This window comes from Hydra viridissima, unplaced genomic scaffold (assembly GCF_058129835.1).
Source record: "Hydra viridissima isolate aposymbiotic clone 2 unplaced genomic scaffold, HvirCarnegie_v1 scaffold_75, whole genome shotgun sequence".
NCBI classification, from domain to species: Eukaryota; Metazoa; Cnidaria; class Hydrozoa; order Anthoathecata; family Hydridae; genus Hydra; species Hydra viridissima.
In genome coordinates, this window is record NW_028324351.1 from 35,629 (window position 1) to 58,578 (window position 22,950).

The following is a 22,950-nucleotide window of genomic DNA, read 5'->3' on the forward strand; positions in this document are numbered from 1 at the left end:
GGTTATGTGTTATGAACATTTATTTTCTCACGCGATGACGTCTAGTTTTGTTAGAGTAATTAAAATATGGTATCAAGTTTGTAATTTCTATCTTATTTTTAGTTACGGATAATTGCCAATTATGTCACGTTTAGTATACACAACGCTGTTTTCTTAATAGCAATATGATACAAACAAGTTATAAAAAAAAAAGCGTTCGCTCGATCTTCCTTAGTCAGTTGAACAAAAAGAAATTTTCACAACATATGATTGATTTGGTTGTCCTAGCAAGCTGTTTTAGCAAACGACTAGAGGTTGCAACTGTTGTTCATTGAAAACGAAAAATCTAGCGTCAGCAAGAAATTTTTGAATACATAATGTACACAAAAGTGGCACTTACAAATGAAAATGTAAAAAAAACTGTTTACCTTGATGCCAGACTCGCAGAGATGTTGTCGCTCGTTGCTATCGACTGCGAACAGCTTTGTTGTTTTTCGAAGTGCCTCTTCATTCTACTTATAGCCGAAGTTTTGGCTTCGAAAAAAAATACGAACGTCGTTAAGCTCAACGAGCTGCTTTAATTGTTGTTCGTGCGAAAACGAAATGCTTAAAACGGATAAAAGTGTTGGCGTAATTACACTTTTCGACCGCGATGCAGTTTGTCAACTCTAGCGTACTTTTTTGGCTCGTGGAGCAAAAGCCTCATGATAATAGCAAAGGCTTAAAATGTCTTAACATGTCAGCAAAGGCTTAATATGCTTAATAAACTGTGGTTAAGCTTTTGCGGTGCAGTTCATTTACAACTTAATTTGCAACTTGCTGGCACAAGCAAACGTTTATGACTTCTCGTTTAAGACAGTTGAGCGAAATCAGTCGACTCACTCATTCTCCCTTTTCTGTTTTGTTTTTGTTTTGTTTTTTTGTTTTTGTTTTTGTTTTTGTTTGTTTTTTTTTTTTCTTTGTTTGTCTTTTGTTTAAAATGTAAAAAACTCGAAAGGAAAGTTGTTGCTTTGTTTGCTTATTGAAAGTTTTCGCCAGTTGCAAGACTTAGTTTTGTTTTTGTTTACTTATTAAAATATCGAGGAAAATATTTGAGGACATCGCATTCTAATGGTGCCTTTATAACAACATCTAACGATTTAACGTTTAATGTTGTGCTCAAAAAAAAAATTCCTTTTATATCTCTCAATGGTCTCCAACGATAAAACTGCCGACCAATCGCAACGATTAAACAGCCAACCAATGGCAGCTCAATGGTCTCCAAACAAGAGACTGCCGACCAATGGCAGCTCAGTGGTTTGAGAAGTGAGATCATTCGATTTCCTTTTATTATCTCCAGTTTTGAACTAGTGCTTGGCTTGTGGTGCAGAAACTAAAACTTCCCGTTTTTGTATTTTGTTTTGAATTTCTTTGCTTTGAGAGAGATAATCGATCGATAGCTTTAGGAGAAAAGAAGAAACCCCTCTGACGAAGTCTTGGCTTTTTTAAAAACGCTCAAATTTTGGCAAACAAATCTCATACGAAACGCTACTTTGATGTCAAGCTTTCGTTACTCCCTACTCCCTTCTAGCGGAGGGCGGCAAAAAGGTGTTGCATCCTAGAGCTAAAAGTGAGGAGGGAAGCAAGTTTTTTTTTCGTTTTGTTTGCTTTTTTATGTTTTTTGTTTTTTTGAGGGGGGAGAGTTAGAGGGTAAGGGGGTTAGGATTAGAGGGGGTTGGGGTTACGGTTTGGAAACCTGGGGACGAGGATATCAAGCAGGAGTTTAGTGTTAAGGTTAAAGGGCCCACGAGGGGCGTCCTTCAATTGTAAAATGCCTTTAGACGCACGTGTCTAGTCGTCTCGTTGCATCGACCTAGAGGAGTTTTCTGATAGATCTTGCGCTTTGGGCTCAGTTAATCGGTCTGTATCCATTGTAAACACGGTGTCTGCCGTTAGAAAATCGTTAACCAGGCGTTTGTGAGCTTTAACAACCATCCCTTTGAGTTTAAAACGAACGTTTCTTCAAAAGCCACTCGAGATGGAGGTACTCACGGAGGTTTGTTACGGTAACAACCCTGTGGTTTGCCATCTTCTTTCTTTCCGCAGCGTCGCAAACGCATCGGCCGGTCTCTTAGGTGACGAAAAAACGTCTGATCTCTCGACTGGAATGCTTAACGTACTAAGATTAGTAGAGTTAGTACTAAGAGTTGCATCTGGCCGCCGTAATTTTCTTCGATGATGTCTTGAAAATTTCGTGACGTCGTTTTCAAACCTCTAGGGTCGATTTTAACCTTCGACCTTAAAGTCGATTTTAGCCTTCGGTGTGGCTCTGTACAACTTTTGCGGTGAAAAAGCTTGCGCGGAGTCTACAGTTGTATTTAGCCGACAGACGCTGGCAACGCAGAAACAGAATGACTCTTGGGCGGCGCAAACCGAGCGTTCAGCAAATTTCTAGCATTTTACGTCAAAGCGGACAATCTGCACGACAAATAAAGCTAACTTTCTCGTTGCAACAGTTAGTCACTGGATCGTTGGACGAGTGTGTACAGCTGTTTTGCGTCGAAAGCCGACCGGTGGTCGGATGCGACTCTTCTTTTCATTCGAAAATCAGAACCTGGCCATCAGTCGTGTATCACCATCGAATGCTTAATGTAGTGATTTCTCGAAACGACAAAAGCTTGTAAAACAAACAGCTTCGCTGTACTGTTGCCTAATATGTTAACGGATGGCCAGGAACAACCTTGGTCTGTAATGAATGAGTTCGTTTTTCCATTCGAGGCACTAATTACTGCAGTTTTAAAAGTCACCTAAAGTATAAGCTCATCTCTCCATTCAAGAAAAACAAGCATCAGAGTTTCGGAAAGTTTGCATGCACGACACCACCATCGATGATACTTAAACAAACAGAAAATGAATTGCAAAACAGAACCACTGAATTGCAAAACATAACAACGGACAGCTTGTAAAATGCATGGTGATGAGCTTCTTCAATCCAATCAAGGAACCAAGCATCACAGTTTCGGCAATGGTGCATGTGCAAATCAGCAAACTGTGATACTTAATCAAACAACTTCACTGTTTTGCTTAGTTTAAGAACGGATGGCTAAGAACAACCTCGTTAGTGAGTATGAAGTCATCTCTTCATTCCAGGAATTAATAATAATCAGAGTTTTAGAAGTCTCTTACGTGCGATACTACTATCAACGGTACTTAATCAAACAGCCTCTCAGAATGGCCTAGTTTGAGAACGGAAGGCTAGGAACAACCTTAGTAGTGAGTCATCAGTTCAACTTTTCATTCAAGGAATTAAGCATCTAAAATCTGAAAAATAAAAAGAAGAGCTCTTTGTTAGAAGTTCTTATTTTTATTTTTCCTCAACTTCTATTTCTTTTCTTTTTTTACTTTTTTTTTTTTAATGATAGTTTTTCTTTTTTTTTATCTATTTTGTTCGTTTAAATTAATACAACAGGCGTTTTAGGTCGTTTCTGTAACATTATTTAACACTTTAAATTGTAATAAATATTTGAACAGAAGAAAATCCCTTTCGTAACGTTAAAATGTCATAAGAACATTTCATCTTTACCAAATACGCTTGTAAAAATAGTTTCACTTTTAAAGTTTGTTGTATATGTCTTTTAATTTAGTGAATCGCAATTTGGATTTTCTTAGGCGCACATCTACTTTAGTTGCTTTTTCTTAAAGAAAGGTCACCAGAGTTTTCTTACACAGCCCCTGCAGCATAATCTTTAACAAAATACTCTTTTGAAAAGTTTTACATTGAAATAAACAAAAGCCATTTGCGTAAGTAGAGATAACTTAGAGAATAAAAAGTGCATAAACGCCTCGCTACTTTGATGAAGAAGAAACGGATGACTAAATGCAACTTTTTAATTTCGTGTGCTATCTCTTTCGATTAAGGTACTTTTTGAATATTTTTTCAAAGAAATGTTAGCGTAGTTTTCCTTTTTTAAATTTAAATCATGTTTAAAGGTAGTTTTTGAATGTTTTTTCAAAGAAATGTTAGCGTAGTTTTCATCTATTAAATTTAAATCATGTTTAAAGGTAGTTTTTGAATGTTTTTTCAAAGAAATGTTAGCGTAGTTTTCATCTATTAAATCTAAATCATGTTTAAAGGTAGTTTTCGAATATTTTTTCAAAGAATTGTTAGCGTAGTTTTCCTCTTTTAGATCTAGCTTATGTTTAAGGTAGTTTTTGAGTATTTTTTCAAAGAAAAGTTAGCGTAGTTTTCCTCTTTTAGATCTAGCTTATGTTTAAGGTAGTTTTTGAGTATTTTTTCAAAGAAAAGTTAGCGTAGTTTTCCTCTTTTAGATCTAGCTTATGTTTAAGGTAGTTTTTAAATATTTTTTTAAAGAAAAGTTAGCATAGTTTTCCTCTTTTGGATATAGCTTATGTTTAAGGTAGTTTTTAAATATTTTTTTTAAAGAAAAGTTAGCGTAGTTTTCCTCCTTTAGATCTAGCTTATAATTCAGGTAGTTTTTGAATATTTTTTCAAATAAAAATTAGCAAAGTATAGTTTATTTAGCATGACATCACAAAATACTAAACTCAAAAAGGCAAGATAAAGTATAAGATAAACGTAAAATAAGATATAGATGAAACAAATGTTAGGCTGCATAAAATCAAAAACTGCATTGCCTATCATAAACACAAATGTCTAGTGAGAGCTTTTAAAGGTCGTTCTTTTCGTCTTTTAATTTGGTGAATCGCGATTTGAATTTTCTAAGGCGCACATGTCTTTCAGTTGCTTTTTTCTTAAGGAAAGGTCGCCAGAGTTTTTTTACGCAGCTCCTGCAGCATAATCTTTAACAAAATACTCTTTTGTATATCATTACATAGAAATAAACAAAAACCATATGCGTAAACAGAGATAAATTAGAACGCAAAAGTGCATAAAAAGCCTCGCTACTTTGCTATAGAAGAAGTGGATGACTAGATACAACTTTGTAAATTCGTGCACTACCTCAATGGATTAAGGTATTTTTCGAAAGTTTTTTAAAAGCATAAATAGCGTAGTCTTCCTCTTTTAAATCTAGCTTATGTCTAAGGCAGTTTTTGAATAGATTTTCAAAGAAAGGTTAGCGTACTTTTCCACTTTTAAGTTTAGCTTATGTAGCTTGACAAAACAACACACAAAAAGACAAGATAAAGTATCAGATAAACGTAAAATAAAATATAAATGAAACTAAAGTTAGGCTGCATAAAAAACAAACAACTTAATAATCTACTAGACATGTTTAAGTTGAATTAAGTAAAGTCCTTTGCGCAAATTTGGGTAAATAAGAGAGTAAAAATCCATAAAAAGAAGAAGTGGATGAGTAGATACAATTTTTTAAATTTGTGTGCTATCTCTATTGAATAAGGTAGTTTTCGAGAGTTTTTTCAAAGCAAAATTAGCGTAGTGTTCCTCTTTTAAATCTAGATTATCTCAAAAATAGATTTCGAATAGTTTTTCAAAGAAAGGTTAGCGCAGCTTTCCTCTTTTAACATTAGCTTATGTAGCTTGACATCACAGAACACAAAAAGATAAAATAAAATATAAGACAAACGTAAAATGAAAAATAGATGTAGCTAAAGTTAGGCAGCATAAAAAACCAACAACATAATAATCTACTAGGCATGTTTAAATTGAATTAAATAAAATCCTTTGCGCAAAAATAGGTATGTTAGAGAGTAAAAGCGCATAGAAAGCCTCGCTACTTTGCTGTGAAAGAAGTGGATGACTAGATACAACTTTTTAAAATCCTGTGCTATCTCTATCGATTAAGGTAGTTTTCGAAAGATTTTTCAAAGCAAAAATAGCGTAGTCTTTCTCTTTTAAATCTAGATTATGTCTAAGGTAGTTTTTGAACAGCTTTTCAAAGAAAGGTTAGCGTAGCTTTCCTCTTTTAAGTTTAGCTTATGTAGCTTGACATCACAAAACACAAAATTCAAAAAGACAAAATAAAATATAAGATAAACGTAAAATAAAATATAGATGAAGCTAAAGTTAGACTGCATAAAAAAACAACAACGTAATAACCTACTAGAATCTAATAAAACCCTATGCACAAATGTAGGTATGTTAGAGAGTAAAAGTGCATAAAAAGCCTCGCTACTTTGTTTAAGGTAGTTTTTGAATAGTTTTTCAAAGAAAGCTTAGCGTAGTTTTCCTCTTTAAAGTTTGGCTTATGTAGCTTGACATCACAAAACACAAAACACTAAAAGGAAAGGTAATATAAAAGTTAATCGTAAAATAAAATGTAGGTGAAATAAATGTTAGGCTGCATAAAAGAAAAAAAAAATCGTAACATAATAATCTTCTATATATGTTTGGATTGAATTAAATGAATTCCTTTGCGTAAATATAAGCAAACTAGTGAGAAAAAGTGCATAAAGAGCCTCGCTACTTTGCTGCAGAAGTAGTGGATGACTATATGCAATTTTTTAAAATCGTGTGCTATCTCTATCGATTAAGGTAGTTTTCGAAAGTTTTTTCAAAGTAAAAATAGTGTAGTTTTCCTCTTTTAAATCTAGCTTTTGTCTAGGGTAGTTTATGAATAGATTTTCAAAGAAAGGTTAGCGTAGCATTCCACTTTTAAGTTTAGCTTAAGTTGCTTGGCATCACAAAACTCAAAACTCAAAAAGAAAAGATAAAATATATGATAAACCTAAAACATAATATAGATGAAACTAAAGTTAGGCTGCATAAAAAACCAACAACATAATAATCTACTAGGCATGTTTAAATTGAATTAAATAAAATCCTTTGCGCAAATGTAGGTATGTTAGAGAGTAAAAGTGCATGAAAAGCCTCGCTACTTTGTTAAAGGTAGTTTTTGAATAGTTTTTCAAAGCAAGTTTAGCGTAGTTTTCCTCTTTTATGTTTAGACTATGTAGCTTGACATCACAGAACACAAAGCTCAAAAAGGCAAGATAAAATATAAGTTAATCGTAAAATATAGATGTAACAAAGTTTAGACTGCATAAAAAACCAACAACATAATAATCTACTAGGCATGTTTAAGTTGAATTAAATAATGTCCTTTGCGCAAATATAGGAAAGTTAGAGTAAAAATCCATAAAAAGCCTCGATACTTTGCTGAAGAAGAAGATGACTATATGCAACTTTTTAAAATTGTGAGCTATCTATATCGATTTAGGTCCTTTTTGAGTACTTTTTCAAAGAAAAGTTAGCGCAGTTTTCCCCTTTTAAGATTAGATTATGAAGCTTGACATAACAAAACACAAAACTAACAAAGGCAAGATAAAATATAAGGTAAACGCAATATAATGTATAGATGAAACTAAAGTTAGGCTGCATAAAACAAACGGGTAACAATACTCTTCTATGTATGTTTACATTGAGTTAAATAAAATCCTTTGCGCAAATATAGGTATGTTAGAGAATAAAAGTGCATAAAAAGCCTCAGTACTTTGCTGTAGAAGAAGTGGATGAGTAGATACAATTTTTTAAATTTGTGTGCTATCTCTATCGAATAAGTTAGTTTTCGAGAGTTTTTTCAAAGCAAAATTAGCGTAGTGTTCCTCTTTTAAATCTAGATTATCTCAAAAATAGATTTCGAATAGTTTTTCAAAGAAAGGTTAGCGCAGCTTTCCTCTTTTAACATTAGCTTATGTAGCTTGACATCACAGAACACAAAAAGATAAAATAAAATATAAGACAAACGTAAAATGAAAAATAGATGTAGCTAAAGTTAGGCTGCATAAAAAACCAACAACATAATAATCTACTAGGCATGTTTAAATTGAATTAAATAAAATCCTTTGCGCAAAAATAGGTATGTTAGAGAGTAAAAGCGCATAAAAAGCCTCGCTACTTTGTTAAAGGTAGTTTTTGAATAGTTTTTCAAAGACAGGTTAGCGTAAATTTCCTCTTTAAAGTTTAGCTTATGTAGCTTGACATCACAAAATATAAAACTCAAAAAGACAAGATAAAATATAAGATAAACGCAAAATAAAATATAGATGAAACTAAAGTTAGGCTGCATACAAAACCAACAACATAATATTCTACTAGTTATGTTTAAATTGAATTAAATAAAATCCTTTACGCAAATATAGGTAAGTTAGAGAGTAAAAGTGCATAAAAAGCTTTACTTTGCTGAAGAAGAAGATGAATAGATGCAACTTTTTAAATTCGTGAGCTATCTCTATCGGTGTAAGGTAGTTTTTGAACAATTTTTCAAAGAAAAGTTAGCCTAGTTTTCTTCTTTTAAGTTTAAATTATGTAGCTTGACATCACAAAATACAAAACTCAAAAAGACAAGATAAAATATAAGATAAACGCAAAATAAAATATAGATGAAACTAAAGTTAGGCTGCATACAAAACCAACAACATAATATTCTACTAGAAAAGTTAGCCTAGTTTCCTTCTTTTAAGTTTAGATTATGTAGCTTGACATCACAAAACACAAAAAGGCAAGATAAAATACAAGGTAAACGTAAAATAAAATAGAAGTCAAACAAAAGTTAGGTTGCATAAATACAAAAACTGCATTGCCAAAAATAGAATTTGTTGTCTAGAAAGACCTTTTAAACTTTGTTTCTTTCGTTTTTTGACTTAGTGAATCGCGATCTGGTTTTTCTTAGGCGCGCTTGTTTCTTAGTTGTTTTTTTTGTAAAGAAACTTTATTCAGACGTTTTTTTTTACGCAACTCCTTTAACATTATTTTTAACAAAGTATTCTTTTATACGTGTTTACATTGAAATAAAACCCTTTGCGTAAATAGAGATAAATTAGAGAGCAAAAGTACATAAAAAGCCTCGCTACTTTGCAGAAGAAGAATTGGATGGCAAGATTCGTGTGCTTTCTCTTTCGTTTAAGGTACTTCTTGAATATTTTTTCAAAGAAAAGTTAGCGTAGTTTTCCCCTTTTAAGTTTAGCTTACGCAGCTTGACATCACAAAACGCAAAAACCAATAAGGCATGATAAAATACAAGATAAACGTAAAATAAAATAGAAGTGAAACAAAAGTTAGACTGCATAAAAACAAAAAAAAAAAAAAAAACATAATATACTTCTATGTATGTTTACATTGATCTAAACAAAATCCTTTGTGTAAAGATATGAAAAAATAGAGAGTAAGAGTTCATAAAAAAGCCTCGCTATTTTGCTGAAGAAGAAATGGATGTCTAGATCTTTTAAAATAAGGAACTTTTTGATTTCTTTTTCCGAAAAATGGTTGGAGCAGTTTTCCTTTTTTAAATTTCACTTATGCAGTTTAACATCACAGGAAATATTATTTTGCTTTTTAACAAACTCTTAAAAACATCAGAAGTAATTCTAAATGCAACTCTATTAAAAGTTTTCACAGAATAACAAAACGACTTCTTTTTTTTTTTTTTAAAGATAAAAAAAAGTTTGAACTATCTTTAAATAAGAAATGTGAGAACAGTTTAACAGAACTTCTTGTTTATTATGTCTTTAGCGAAACAGATAAAAATATTTGCAAAAGCATAGATAAAACAAACTACACAAAAGGCCCATCTTTATTGCCAAACTGAACAAACTTATCTAAACTACATAAATGGTTTCACGATATTGCCATATTGAACAAACTTTTCTAAACTACCCTCTTTTTGAATTTTTAGCTTCATGTTTTTAATTTTGTCTTTAATATGGCTTTGGTAGGAGTACTTTTGCAAGACATGAATGAGCTTGTCACTGCTATGATTTGCCAAGATGCCAAGGTAATCTTTGTACGAGCAACTTGAGCTTACATCTGTAAACACGTCTTGCAAGATGTATGCCAACACCAAAGCTGCACATCGTGGAAAACTTCTGGTGTTGAACCATTCGTTGTGGCCAGGGCAAGCATTCAGCTCTTCAACTATTTCATCTAAAATTTTACAAACTCAAGTCATAACACAAAGTGATTAAATCAAATATTCATTTGGTTCTGAAGTAAGACAAGATTTATTCTGTTTTTTTATTTATTTTTTTTTTGTTGACCTTATTGTTTGCACTGATAGCAATAACTGGTTTTTGAAAGATTACCTAAATGGCATTGGCTAACTTCTGCTTTGTTTTCCTTTGTTCTTGGCTGAGTTGATCCTGAAATAAAATAAAACCATGTTCATTTTTCTAATTCATAAAAACCATCAACAGTTTCTAAGTGTTAGAGATGATAACAAGCTGTGCATGATTTCTAACGGTGATGTTTCTAACTTCATCATTAGAAATCGGGTAGACACAACTTTCTAAAAGTGCACTTAGCAATGATGGCTAGTTTTTGTTAACAGTTAACCATCTGAAATTGTGCAAGAAGAGGTTTGTGTTTATATATCTTTGTATAAATTAGGTTTTACATTACCGATGAGTTCTTGAGTGAAAGATGGCATTTCCAACTTGATTTTTTTTCTTCTTGGATCTTTTACTTCTAAAACATAATCAGTTTTAGTATCATTCACTTGTATAAACATTTAAGCAATCACAGAATTAGTCCTGCAACAAATACATACACACTTCTGTGTTGTTTTTTTGTTTTGTTTTGTTTTTTTTACAGCTCTAACAATAACAATAGGGCAAGGAGTTGATTTGGGCATTTTCATTTTTTGAAAGCGTGTTGAGATTTGCATAAAAATCAAAAATCAAAAATCAAAAAGAATTTACCTCTGGATGTAGAGGCAAGACTTTGGCTAAATAGGCTACCAACAGATTGAACAGCATAAGGTGAGAGCTGCTTTGCAAGAACAGTACCAGCCTGTTGGACAGGAACAGCTGAAACTGGATCAGATGAAAGAAACAAACTGGGTTTGGCCAATGTTTGCTGAAAAGCAACAAGGCTAGGAGTCAGAGGAACAGAAAAGACCTCTTTTGAAGGACAGAAAGCGACTTGCTGAGAAGGAGAAGCAGAAACAGGTTTGGCAACCACTTGCTCATTAAAGTAAACTGGAGAAAGTTTTGCATGGTGTTCAATAAAATCCGGTTCATCAGGAAATAATGTTAATGCAAGAGGAGAACAAGCTGTGCCAACAGGAACAGCTAGAGTCTGATCTACATCCATACAAACAGCTTGTTCGTTAGGAACTAGTTGTGCAAGAGCAGGGGATAGTTCAAGAACTGGACCAGCGATTGTTTGTTCAGATGGAACAGACGAAACAGGAGTTGAGGTAGGTTCACACAAGAAATCTACGGCATGGTCGTTGCTATCCTCTAAAGGAACATTGTTTTCTACAGCTGGAGAAAACGGAACCACTGTGGTACAGCTGAAAGTAGCAGCACATTCTTCAGAGTCAGAACCGGAGTCTAAATCTTCCTCAAAGATGTCCTCAACCTCATGAAAACCGTACTCCTCTGCATTAGTTTGGAGCCAGTCCATCACATCCTTCTCCTTCTTTGGTGGTCTCTCAGACTTTTCAACAGTCAAAGACTCTATGACTCCGAAGGACTGTCCGATGCCCAGGGCAAAGCGCAACTCCTCTGCAGCGTTCCACTGGGACACATAAAAGCTATCCATTGTGTTCCTGCTGTGCTTCATGTAGAGTGTAGCAAACCGCTCGCGATCTTCTTTGCTGTTGTTGGCAAAGTAAGTGGCTATCGAACCGCGAATGCAAGTGGGAGTAAGACGCTTCATGGGAATGTTTACTTGGCTTTTTCTGAAGCAGGACGTCAGGCAAGAGGAGATAGCAGAGGAACCCATCTGGTAAACAGGCACTCTAGTTGCACCGAGTGTCACACATTCGTCTTTGTTGGGTCTCATCGATGGAAAAAGGGGCCTGTAGCAGTCGCTCAACTCCAAAACAGTCTTGGTGTCTGCAGCCATGTAGTGAGAGTCGTTGACAAGAAGGTCTCTGTATCTCAGCAAATAAATATCGATCAACACTTTCAAGTCGTTCGGCACTAGAATGTTTTTGGCTCCGTACTTGTATGCTGTTTTGTAGCGCTCTTGCACAATGCAATATCCACACTCACTCTTCTCAGCAGCCATGTAGTCTCTAATGTTTAAAAGAGCAATGTTAGATTTTCTTAAACTGTTAATTACAGTGACAGAGAGCAGAAGATGGTTTCGTAGAGACACAGCATTGTCTCTAGTCGGTGTAAGAGACGGCTTTCTAATCGATTCCACTAACTGTCTTACGTATGCAGACTTGCCATATTCGTTCAGCAAACTGACATTGATGATGTTGATGCATTTTTTGCTTTTCACAAGGCTCCTCCTCAAAGAACGAAAGGGCCTCAGCACTTTTTGTAACTCCTCCACCTTGCAGCGCAAACGTCGGATGGCCTCATGAGAAAGTCCGAAATAGACATTCCTGGCTTCACTGAAACGAAACAGGAGACAAAGGTAGACAAGGCGGTTGTACAACGTGTGACAAGACATGGCTTTTGTTTGGTCAAGTTCACTCAGCTTGGAATTGAGCTGAATGTTTTTAAAGTGCATGGAAAAGTATCTATCCTCCAAAACGTTGGAATTGGTGAGAGCGTTCGGGTGCAGCGTCAGCGTGCTGTCACAACATGTCAATATTTCAACAACTGCATTTTTGTAGATCTTTGCTTGTGACAAAGTGTTGTTGTTGGCTACCACAAGCCACTTTTCAAAATCTCTGAAGAGCTCATCTGCTGACTGGTAATAAAAGTGAAAAGCATCTTTGTCCAGCTGAAACAAGAGTCTCTTATCTTCTGTCAAGACGGAGGAGTTGGAAACCAAGTGCTTTAAGGAATTAAAATCAGAGTCTAGGACGGATTCGGTGTTCAGCTCTTTGTTTTCTACAGAGGTGCAGTGGTTTGCAGAAGGAGCCTCGGACGAACCAGCAACTGATGAGGGCAAGCTTAAAAGAGGATCAGAGGAAAGAACCGGAGAAGAAAAAGAGGAGGAAGGCCCAGGAGCAGAGGATGCAGAGCCTGATGCAGACGCTTGTTCAGCTACTGGCTTAATACCAAAGAAGGCAGGTCGAATAAATTGAGGGACATAGAGCTTGTCGTTGTCGTATCGCTTTGCCTCTGCAATCTTTTGTTTGATCGTCTTGGAATCGTAGAAATGAGTCTCTTTCAAGTGTATGTCCAGTCGGTCGTAATACTTCCAACATTGCAAACAGGGGTAAGGTTTTGGACAGCCGGACTTGCGTTCGAGACGAGCATGCTGAAACTTCCTGACCATTGCAGAGTAAAAGATGGAAGCTTCATCCAAAGTCCAAGAATGATCTTTTTTAGTCAAGTGTCTTTTAATGCTTGTGGAGGAATGTTTGCACAAAGGCATCGGACAGCTAACAGCGTACCTCTTCTTGGTACCATAGAAAGGTACAACCCTGTTTACGGAGCCACACGCTGCAACTAATGCGGCCCTGACTTTGTTTTTGAGCTTTAAGTCTCTCTGTTCTTGTGACTGCCTTCTTTTCTTTTTTTTCGCTTTAGAGTTCGGAGAAGGGGCAACAACAGTGTTGTTTTCTTGTGAAGAAGACATGTTCAGGTGTTTGTTTGCAACGGTTTATGCTAAAAAAAAGAAGACAGTTAGTGAGAGTGTTTTTCTTCTGCCTGCATCCTGGAATCCTGGAATGTTTACAACTGCAGGGAAGAGCTGTGTTTTTTCGAATCCTCTGCAAAAGAGAAAAAAGAAAGAAAAGAGAGCAACAAGAAGAAACAAAGTTTCCACTAGCAAATGAAAAAGAATGAGAGCAACTAGCATTACATGCATGGTGGCAGCAGTGATTGCTATTATGAGAAGGAGAATGAGAAAAAAAAAAAAAAAAAAGAAACAAATAAATAAAGAGATGGAGTTTGAGAGGATCTCGCAACCATATGACTCAAAGAAAGAAACTGTGTTGAAAAAAGGCAAGAGAGGGCAAATAGAACTTGCTAACAAGGACAAATGACAGACATAACTACAACAGTAACAACTCTCATTGCAAGCATAATAACAACAGCATCAGCATCACTGACTCAGAGAGTGTTGACATAACAAAAAAGAAAACAAAAGTACAAGCCAAGTGGGGGAACATTAACAAACACTCATTGCAACTATAACAACAACAACAACAACAGCAACAGCATCACTGACTCAGAGGGTATTGATAAAAAAAAACAAGCAAAACAAAAACAAACAAAAAAACAAATAAAAAAACAAAACAAGCAAATTGGGTGAACAGTAACAACTCTCATTGCAAGCATAATAACAACAACAGCATCAGCATCAGCATCACTGACTCAGAGAGTGTTGACAAAATAAAATAGACAATAAGCAAGCAAAGTGGGTGAACAGTAACAACTCTCACTGCAAGCATAATAACAACAACAGCATCAGCATCAGCATCACTGACTCAGAGAGTGTTGATAAAATAAAACAGATTATAAACAAACAAAGTGGGTGAACAGTAACAGCTCTCATTGAAAGCATAATAACAACAACAGCATCACTAACTCAGAGGATATATAAAAAAACAAACAAACAAACAAACAAAACAAAAACAAAAAAAAAACAAGCAAAGTGGCTGAACAGTAACAGCTATCATTGCAAGTAAAATAACAACAACAGCATCAGCAACATCATCACTGACTCAGAGAGTGGTGATAAAATAAAACAGATTAAAAAACAAGCAAAGTGGCTAAACAGTAACAACTATAAATACAAGTAAAATGACAAAAGCAGCAACAGCATCACTAACTCGCAGGGTGTTGATAAAAAAAAAAGCAACAAACAAATAAAGCAAGCAAAGTGGGTGAACATTAACACTCATTGCAACTATAATAACACCAACAGCAACAGCATCAGTGACTCAAAGGGTGTTGATAAACAAAAACAAAGGCACAAACAAAACAAGCAGAGTGGGTGAACATTAACAACACTTATTGCAAGCATAATAACAACAACAGCATCAGCATCACTGACTCAGAGAGTGTTGATAAAATAAAATAGATTATAAACATGCCAAGTTTGTGAACATTAACAAACACTCATTGCAACTATAACAACGACTACAGCAACAGCATCACTTACTCAGAGAGTGTTGAGAAAAAAAACAACAAAAAAAACAAAAACAAAACAAAACAGAAAACAGAAGTACAAGCCAAGGGGGGGAACATTAACAAACACTCATTGCAACTATAACAACAACAACAGCAACAGCATCACTTACTCAGAGGATATTGATAAAAAAAACAAACAAACAAACAAACAAAACAAGCAAAGTGGCTGAACAGTAACAGCTATCATTGCAAGTAAAATAACAACAACAGCATCAGCAACATCATCACTGACTCAGAGAGTGGTGATAAAATAAAACAGATTAAAAAACAAGCAAAGTGGCTGAACAGTAACAACTATAAATACAAGTAAAATGACAAAAGCAGCAACAGCATCACTAACTCGCAGGGTGTTGATAAAAAAAAAAAGCAACAAACAAACAAAGCAAGCAAAGTGGGTGAACATTAACACTCATTGCAACTATAATAACACCAACAGCAACAGCATCAGTGACTCAAAGGGTGTTGATAAACAAAAACAAAAGCACAAACAAAACAAGCAAAGTGGGTGAACATTAGCAACACTTATTGCAAGCACAATAACAACAACAGCATCAGCATCACTGACTCAGAGAGTGTTGATAAAACAAAATAGATTATAAACAAGCCAAGTTGGTGAACATTAACAAACACTCATTGCAACTGTAATAAGAACAACAGCAACAGCATCACTGACACAAAGGGTGTTGATAAACAAAAACAAAAACACAAGCAAAGTGGGTGAACATTAACAACACTCATTGCAACTATAACAACAACAACAGCAACAGCATCACTGGCTCAAAGGGTGTTGATAAAATAAAGAAATAAAAACAAAACAAGCAAAGTGGGTGAACAGTAACAACTCCCATTGCAAGCATAATAACGACAACAGCAACAGCAACACCATCACTGACTCAGAGAGTGTTGATAAAATAAAATAGATTATAAACAAGCCAAGTTGGTGAACATTAACAAACACTCATTGCAACTATAACAACGACTACAGCAACAGCATCACTTACTCAGAGAGTGTTGAGAAAAAAAAAACAAAAACAAAAAAAAAACAAAACAAAACAGAAAACAAAAGTACAAGCCAAGTGGGGGAACATTAACAAACACTCATTGCAACTGTAACAACAACAACAGCAACAGCATCACTTACTCAGAGAGTGTTTATAAATAAAACAAAAAACAAAAACAAGAAACAAAAATACAAGCCAAGTGGGTGATTACTAACAGCGCTAACAGCAGCAACAACAGTGTCTTTAGAAACAACAAACAAGTACAACAGCAACAACTGCTTTTACAGAGTATAACAATAACAACAACATGGCACTAACAACAACAAAAGGGTTGGAATAAAAACCTGTAGGCAAAAGGAGAGCTGCATTCAGACAAGATCGATTACAAAGAGGCTCTTCTTTAGGACAGAGGAGAAACTGCTTTTGAGGGACAGAGGGACTTTTGTTGTTGTGGTTGTTGTTGTTGTTGTGCAGAAACCAACAAACTTTTATTGAACCGAATATAACCGAATATAACCGAAAGTCTTGTTTGCTTCTGTTTTGTGCCATCAAGAAGGGAAAACAAAACATCACAAAACAAACGAAGCAAACGAAACAAACAAACAAACAAACGAACGAAACAAACAAACAAAAAAAAAAAAATTAAAAAAATTAACAAACAAACAAACAAACAAACAAGCAAACAAACAAAAACAAATAAGAAAAACAGAAAACGCAGTACCGAAACCTCGCCATTTTTTATCCTTCCTCAAGCTTTCTCTGGGCGCCAAAGACCGAGAAGTTGAGCAAACGTGACGTTGAGGGGGGGAGGGGGGTACTTAAGGACAGCAGACCGACCAATGGCACGCTTAGGAGAGACCCACGTGAATGCTACATTTTCTTTCTATGTACGCTGAATCCGCTCAAAGTCTGGAATTTCCAGCATTCACGTGTCATCACTCCAGCCACCAGATTGGCCCACACTTTGCACACTTTCAAGACTAGAAACTCACTTGTGCTCAATTTGAGCAAAAAAAAAAAAAAACTAAGTCTCGCATGGCGACAACTTTTCCAAAAGCAAACAAAGGCAAACGAAGGCAAACGAAGAAAAAACAAAAACAAATAAACAAAAACAAAACCGAATAGGGAGAGAGAGAGTGAGTCGACTCATTTCTTTCGACTGCCTTAAACGAGAAGTCTAAAACGTTTAAAAGTTGAAAACTAAGTTTTTTAAATGAACTGCACCGAAAAAACTTTACGACAGTTTAGCTGGTTAAAAACGCAGAGGAAAATATTTTATAAAATTTAAGCGTTCTAAAGATGTCCATTTTTGTTTTTGTTTTTTTTATTTTGGTTTGTTTCTGGCTTGTTTCTTTCTTTAAATTCTAGCGATCGAGCATATTTGAACGGTTTCATCAACCTGTCGGCGCACGTGCTCGAGAGCTAGAACTTTGATTGCTTTTGTTGTTGAGAATTGAGAATGTCCGAGCAGGTTTTTTTATCGATTTCATCGCTTGTGGCGAGGCAAAAATCAAAACGCTTTTTGGACGAAAGAAAAGAGATTAAAAGGAAAAAAGAGAAGAAAAAAAAAACAAAAAAATAGGTTATGTGTTATGAACATTTATTTTCTCACGCGATGACGTCTAGTTTTGTTAGAGTAATTAAAATATGGTATCAAGTTTGTAATTTCTATCTTATTTTTAGTTACGGATAATTGCCAATTATGTCACGTTTAGTATACACAACGCTGTTTTCTTAATAGCAATATGATACAAACAAGTTATAAAAAAAAAAGCGTTCGCTCGATCTTCCTTAGTCAGTTGAACAAAAAGAAATTTTCACAACATATGATTGATTTGGTTGTCCTAGCAAGCTGTTTTAGCAAACGACTAGAGGTTGCAACTGTTGTTCATTGAAAACGAAAAATCTAGCGTCAGCAAGAAATTTTTGAATACATAATGTACACAAAAGTGGCACTTACAAATGAAAATGTAAAAAAAAACTGTTTACCTTGATGCCAGACTCGCAGAGATGTTGTCGCTCGTTGCTATCGACTGCGAACAGCTTTGTTGTTTTTCGAAGTGCCTCTTCATTCTACTTATAGCCGAAGTTTTGGCTTCGAAAAAAAATACGAACGTCGTTAAGCTCAACGAGCTGCTTTAATTGTTGTTCGTGCGAAAACGAAATGCTTAAAACGGATAAAAGTGTTGGCGTAATTACACTTTTCGACCGCGATGCAGTTTGTCAACTCTAGCGTACTTTTTTGGCTCGTGGAGCAAAAGCCTCATGATAATAGCAAAGGCTTAAAATGTCTTAACATGTCAGCAAAGGCTTAATATGCTTAATAAACTGTGGTTAAGCTTTTGCGGTGCAGTTCATTTACAACTTAATTTGCAACTTGCTGGCACAAGCAAACGTTTATGACTTCTCGTTTAAGACAGTTGAGCGAAATCAGTCGACTCACTCATTCTCCCTTTTCTGTTTTGTTTTTGTTTTGTTTTTTTGTTTTTGTTTTTGTTTTTGTTTGTTTTTTTTTTTCTTTGTTTGTCTTTTGTTTAAAATGTAAAAAACTCGAAAGGAAAGTTGTTGCTTTGTTTGCTTATTGAAAGTTTTCGCCAGTTGCAAGACTTAGTTTTGTTTTTGTTTACTTATTAAAATATCGAGGAAAATATTTGAGGACATTCGCATTCTAATGGTGCCTTTATAACAACATCTAACGATTTAACGTTTAATGTTGTGCTCAAAAAAAAAATTCCTTTTATATCTCTCAATGGTCTCCAACGATAAAACTGCCGACCAATCGCAACGATTAAACAGCCAACCAATGGCAGCTCAATGGTCTCCAAACAAGAGACTGCCGACCAATGGCAGCTCAGTGGTTTGAGAAGTGAGATCATTCGATTTCCTTTTATTATCTCCAGTTTGAACTAGTGCTTGGCTTGTGGTGCAGAAACTAAAACTTCCCGTTTTTGTATTTTGTTTTGAATTTCTTTGCTTTGAGCTTTTTAATCGATCGATAGCTTTAGGAGAAAAGAAGAAACCCCTCTGACGAAGTCTTGGCTTTTTTAAAAACGCTCAAATTTTGGCAAACAAATCTCATACGAAACGCTACTTTGATGTCAAGCTTTCGTTACTCCCTACTCCCTTCTAGCGGAGGGCGGCAAAAAGGTGTTGCATCCTAGAGCTAAAAGTGAGGAGGGAAGCAAGTTTTTTTTTCGTTTTGTTTGCTTTTTTATGTTTTTTGTTTTTTTGAGGGGGGAGAGTTAGAGGGTAAGGGGGTTAGGATTAGAGGGGGTTGGGGTTACGGTTTGGAAACCTGGGGACGAGGATATCAAGCAGGAGTTTAGTGTTAAGGTTAAAGGGCCCACGAGGGGCGTCCTTCAATTGTAAAATGCCTTTAGACGCACGTGTCTAGTCGTCTCGTTGCATCGACCTAGAGGAGTTTTCTGATAGATCTTGCGCTTTGGGCTCAGTTAATCGGTCTGTATCCATTGTAAACACGGTGTCTGCCGTTAGAAAATCGTTAACCAGGCGTTTGTGAGCTTTAACAACCATCCCTTTGAGTTTAAAACGAACGTTTCTTCAAAAGCCACTCGAGATGGAGGTACTCACGGAGGTTTGTTACGGTAACAACCCTGTGGTTTGCCATCTTCTTTCTTTCCGCAGCGTCGCAAACGCATCGGCCGGTCTCTTAGGTGACGAAAAAACGTCTGATCTCTCGACTGGAATGCTTAACGTACTAAGATTAGTAGAGTTAGTACTAAGAGTTGCATCTGGCCGCCGTAATTTTCTTCGATGATGTCTTGAAAATTTCGTGACGTCGTTTTCAAACCTCTAGGGTCGATTTTAACCTTCGACCTTAAAGTCGATTTTAGCCTTCGGTGTGGCTCTGTACAACTTTTGCGGTGAAAAAGCTTGCGCGGAGTCTACAGTTGTATTTAGCCGACAGACGCTGGCAACGCAGAAACAGAATGACTCTTGGGCGGCGCAAACCGAGCGTTCAGCAAATTTCTAGCATTTTACGTCAAAGCGGGACAATCTGCACGACAAATAAAGCTAACTTTCTCGTTGCAACAGTTAGTCACTGGATCGTTGGACGAGTGTGTACAGCTGTTTTGCGTCGAAAGCCGACCGGTGGTCGGATGCGACTCTTCTTTTCATTCGAAAATCAGAACCTGGCCATCAGTCGTGTATCACCATCGAATGCTTAATGTAGTGATTTCTCGAAACGACAAAAGCTTGTAAAACAAACAGCTTCGCTGTACTGTTGCCTAATATGTTAACGGATGGCCAGGAACAACCTTGGTCTGTAATGAATGAGTTCGTTTTTCCATTCGAGGCACTAATTACTGCAGTTTTAAAAGTCACCTAAAGTATAAGCTCATCTCTCCATTCAAGAAAACAAGCATCAGAGTTTCGGAAAGTTTGCATGCACGACACCACCATCGATGATACTTAAACAAACAGAAAATGAATTGCAAAACAGAACCACTGAATTGCAAAACATAACAACGGACAGCTTGTAAAATGCATGGTGATGAGCTTCTTCAATCCAATCAAGGAACCAAGCATCACAGTTTCGGCAATGGTGCATGTGCAAATCAGCAAACTGTGATACTTAATCAAACAACTTCACTGTTTTGCTTAGTTTAAGAACGGATGGCTAAGAACAACCTCGTTAGTGAGTATGAAGTCATCTCTTCATTCCAGGAATTAATAATAATCAGAGTTTTAGAAGTCTCTTACGTGCGATACTACTATCAACGGTACTTAATCAAACAGCCTCTCAGAATGGCCTAGTTTGAGAACGGAAGGCTAGGAACAACCTTAGTAGTGAGTCATCAGTTCAACTTTTCATTCAAGGAATTAAGCATCTAAAATCTGAAAAATAAAAAGAAGAGCTCTTTGTTAGAAGTTCTTATTTTTATTTTTCCTCAACTTCTATTTCTTTTCTTTTTTTACTTTTTTTTTTTTAATGATAGTTTTTCTTTTTTTTTATCTATTTTGTTCGTTTAAATTAATACAACAGGCGTTTTAGGTCGTTTCTGTAACATTATTTAACACTTTAAATTGTAATAAATATTTGAACAGAAGAAAATCCCTTTCGTAACGTTAAAATGTCATAAGAACATTTCATCTTTACCAAATACGCTTGTAAAAATAGTTTCACTTTTAAAGTTTGTTGTATATGTCTTTTAATTTAGTGAATCGCAATTTGGATTTTCTTAGGCGCACATCTACTTTAGTTGCTTTTTCTTAAAGAAAGGTCACCAGAGTTTTCTTACACAGCCCCTGCAGCATAATCTTTAACAAAATACTCTTTTGAAAAGTTTTACATTGAAATAAACAAAAGCCATTTGCGTAAGTAGAGATAACTTAGAGAATAAAAAGTGCATAAACGCCTCGCTACTTTGATGAAGAAGAAACGGATGACTAAATGCAACTTTTTAATTTCGTGTGCTATCTCTTTCGATTAAGGTACTTTTTGAATATTTTTTCAAAGAAATGTTAGCGTAGTTTTCCTTTTTTAATTTAAATCATGTTTAAAGGTAGTTTTTGAATGTTTTTTCAAAGAAATGTTAGCGTAGTTTTCATCTATTAAATTTAAATCATGTTTAAAGGTAGTTTTTGAATGTTTTTTCAAAGAAATGTTAGCGTAGTTTTCATCTATTAAATCTAAATCATGTTTAAAGGTAGTTTTCGAATATTTTTTCAAAGAATTGTTAGCGTAGTTTTCCTCTTTTAGATCTAGCTTATGTTTAAGGTAGTTTTTGAGTATTTTTCAAAGAAAAGTTAGCGTAGTTTTCCTCTTTTAGATCTAGCTTATGTTTAAGGTAGTTTTTGAGTATTTTTTCAAAGAAAAGTTAGCGTAGTTTTCCTCTTTTAGATCTAGCTTATGTTTAAGGTAGTTTTTAAATATTTTTTTAAAGAAAAGTTAGCATAGTTTTCCTCTTTTGGATATAGCTTATGTTTAAGGTAGTTTTTAAATATTTTTTTTAAAGAAAAGTTAGCGTAGTTTTCCTCCTTTAGATCTAGCTTATAATTCAGGTAGTTTTTGAATATTTTTTCAAATAAAAATTAGCAAAGTATAGTTTATTTAGCATGACATCACAAAATACTAAACTCAAAAAGGCAAGATAAAGTATAAGATAAACGTAAAATAAGATATAGATGAAACAAATGTTAGGCTGCATAAAATCAAAAACTGCATTGCCTATCATAAACACAAATGTCTAGTGAGAGCTTTTAAAGGTCGTTCTTTTCGTCTTTTAATTTGGTGAATCGCGATTTGAATTTTCTAAGGCGCACATGTCTTTCAGTTGCTTTTTTCTTAAGGAAAGGTCGCCAGAGTTTTTTTACGCAGCTCCTGCAGCATAATCTTTAACAAAATACTCTTTTGTATATCATTACATAGAAATAAACAAAAACCATATGCGTAAACAGAGATAAATTAGAACGCAAAAGTGCATAAAAAGCCTCGCTACTTTGCTATAGAAGAAGTGGATGACTAGATACAACTTTGTAAATTCGTGCACTACCTCAATGGATTAAGGTATTTTTCGAAAGTTTTTTAAAAGCATAAATAGCGTAGTCTTCCTCTTTTAAATCTAGCTTATGTCTAAGGCAGTTTTTGAATAGATTTTCAAAGAAAGGTTAGCGTACTTTTCCACTTTTAAGTTTAGCTTATGTAGCTTGACAAAACAACACACAAAAAGACAAGATAAAGTATCAGATAAACGTAAAATAAAATATAAATGAAACTAAAGTTAGGCTGCATAAAAAACAAACAACTTAATAATCTACTAGACATGTTTAAGTTGAATTAAGTAAAGTCCTTTGCGCAAATTTGGGTAAATAAGAGAGTAAAAATCCATAAAAAGAAGAAGTGGATGAGTAGATACAATTTTTTAAATTTGTGTGCTATCTCTATTGAATAAGGTAGTTTTCGAGAGTTTTTTCAAAGCAAAATTAGCGTAGTGTTCCTCTTTTAAATCTAGATTATCTCAAAAATAGATTTCATCTCTCT

The 22,950-nt window shown here is 35.0% G+C and overlaps 1 protein-coding gene and 1 long non-coding RNA gene across 3 annotated transcripts; one reads left to right on the top strand and one right to left on the bottom strand.

Moving 5' to 3' along the window:
• The first annotated feature begins 8,708 nt into the window (after positions 1–8,708).
• LOC149875989 (uncharacterized) lies at positions 8,709–12,774 on the top strand. The gene is made up of 2 exons (XR_016448963.1): positions 8,709–8,805; positions 9,613–12,774. It is a non-coding gene; the product is annotated as an uncharacterized LOC149875989 (long non-coding RNA).
• On the bottom strand, positions 9,453–16,719 carry LOC149875990 (uncharacterized). 2 transcript variants are annotated; one of them, XM_090075920.1, is made up of 5 exons: positions 16,666–16,719; positions 10,594–13,413; positions 10,295–10,360; positions 9,979–10,035; positions 9,453–9,820 (listed from the first exon to the last, which is right to left on the bottom strand). In XM_090075920.1, exons 2-5 carry the CDS (start codon positions 13,382–13,384, stop codon positions 9,501–9,503), a joined length of 3,234 nt encoding a protein of 1,077 aa, XP_089932046.1. In that variant the 5' UTR covers positions 13,385–13,413; positions 16,666–16,719; the 3' UTR covers positions 9,453–9,500. The 2 variants fall into 2 exon arrangements, with proteins under 2 accessions (XP_089932046.1, XP_089932045.1); XM_090075919.1 differs by lacking the exon at positions 16,666–16,719 and having other exon boundaries at positions 10,594–14,287.
• Positions 16,720–22,950: the final 6,231 nt, after the last annotated feature.

Bases quoted from the DNA above. Each gene is read 5' to 3' on its own strand.
- LOC149875990 (XM_090075920.1), bottom strand. From the start codon at position 13,384: ATGTCTTCTTCACAAGAAAACAACACTGTTGTTGCCCCTTCTCCGAAC. The intron at 10,036-10,294 runs GTAATGTAAAAC...ATTTTATTTCAG, and splicing joins TTTCACTCAAGAACTCATCG to GATCAACTCAGCCAAGAACA. The intron at 9,821-9,978 runs GTAATCTTTCAA...GTAAAATTTTAG, and splicing joins AGTTAGCCAATGCCATTTAG to ATGAAATAGTTGAAGAGCTG.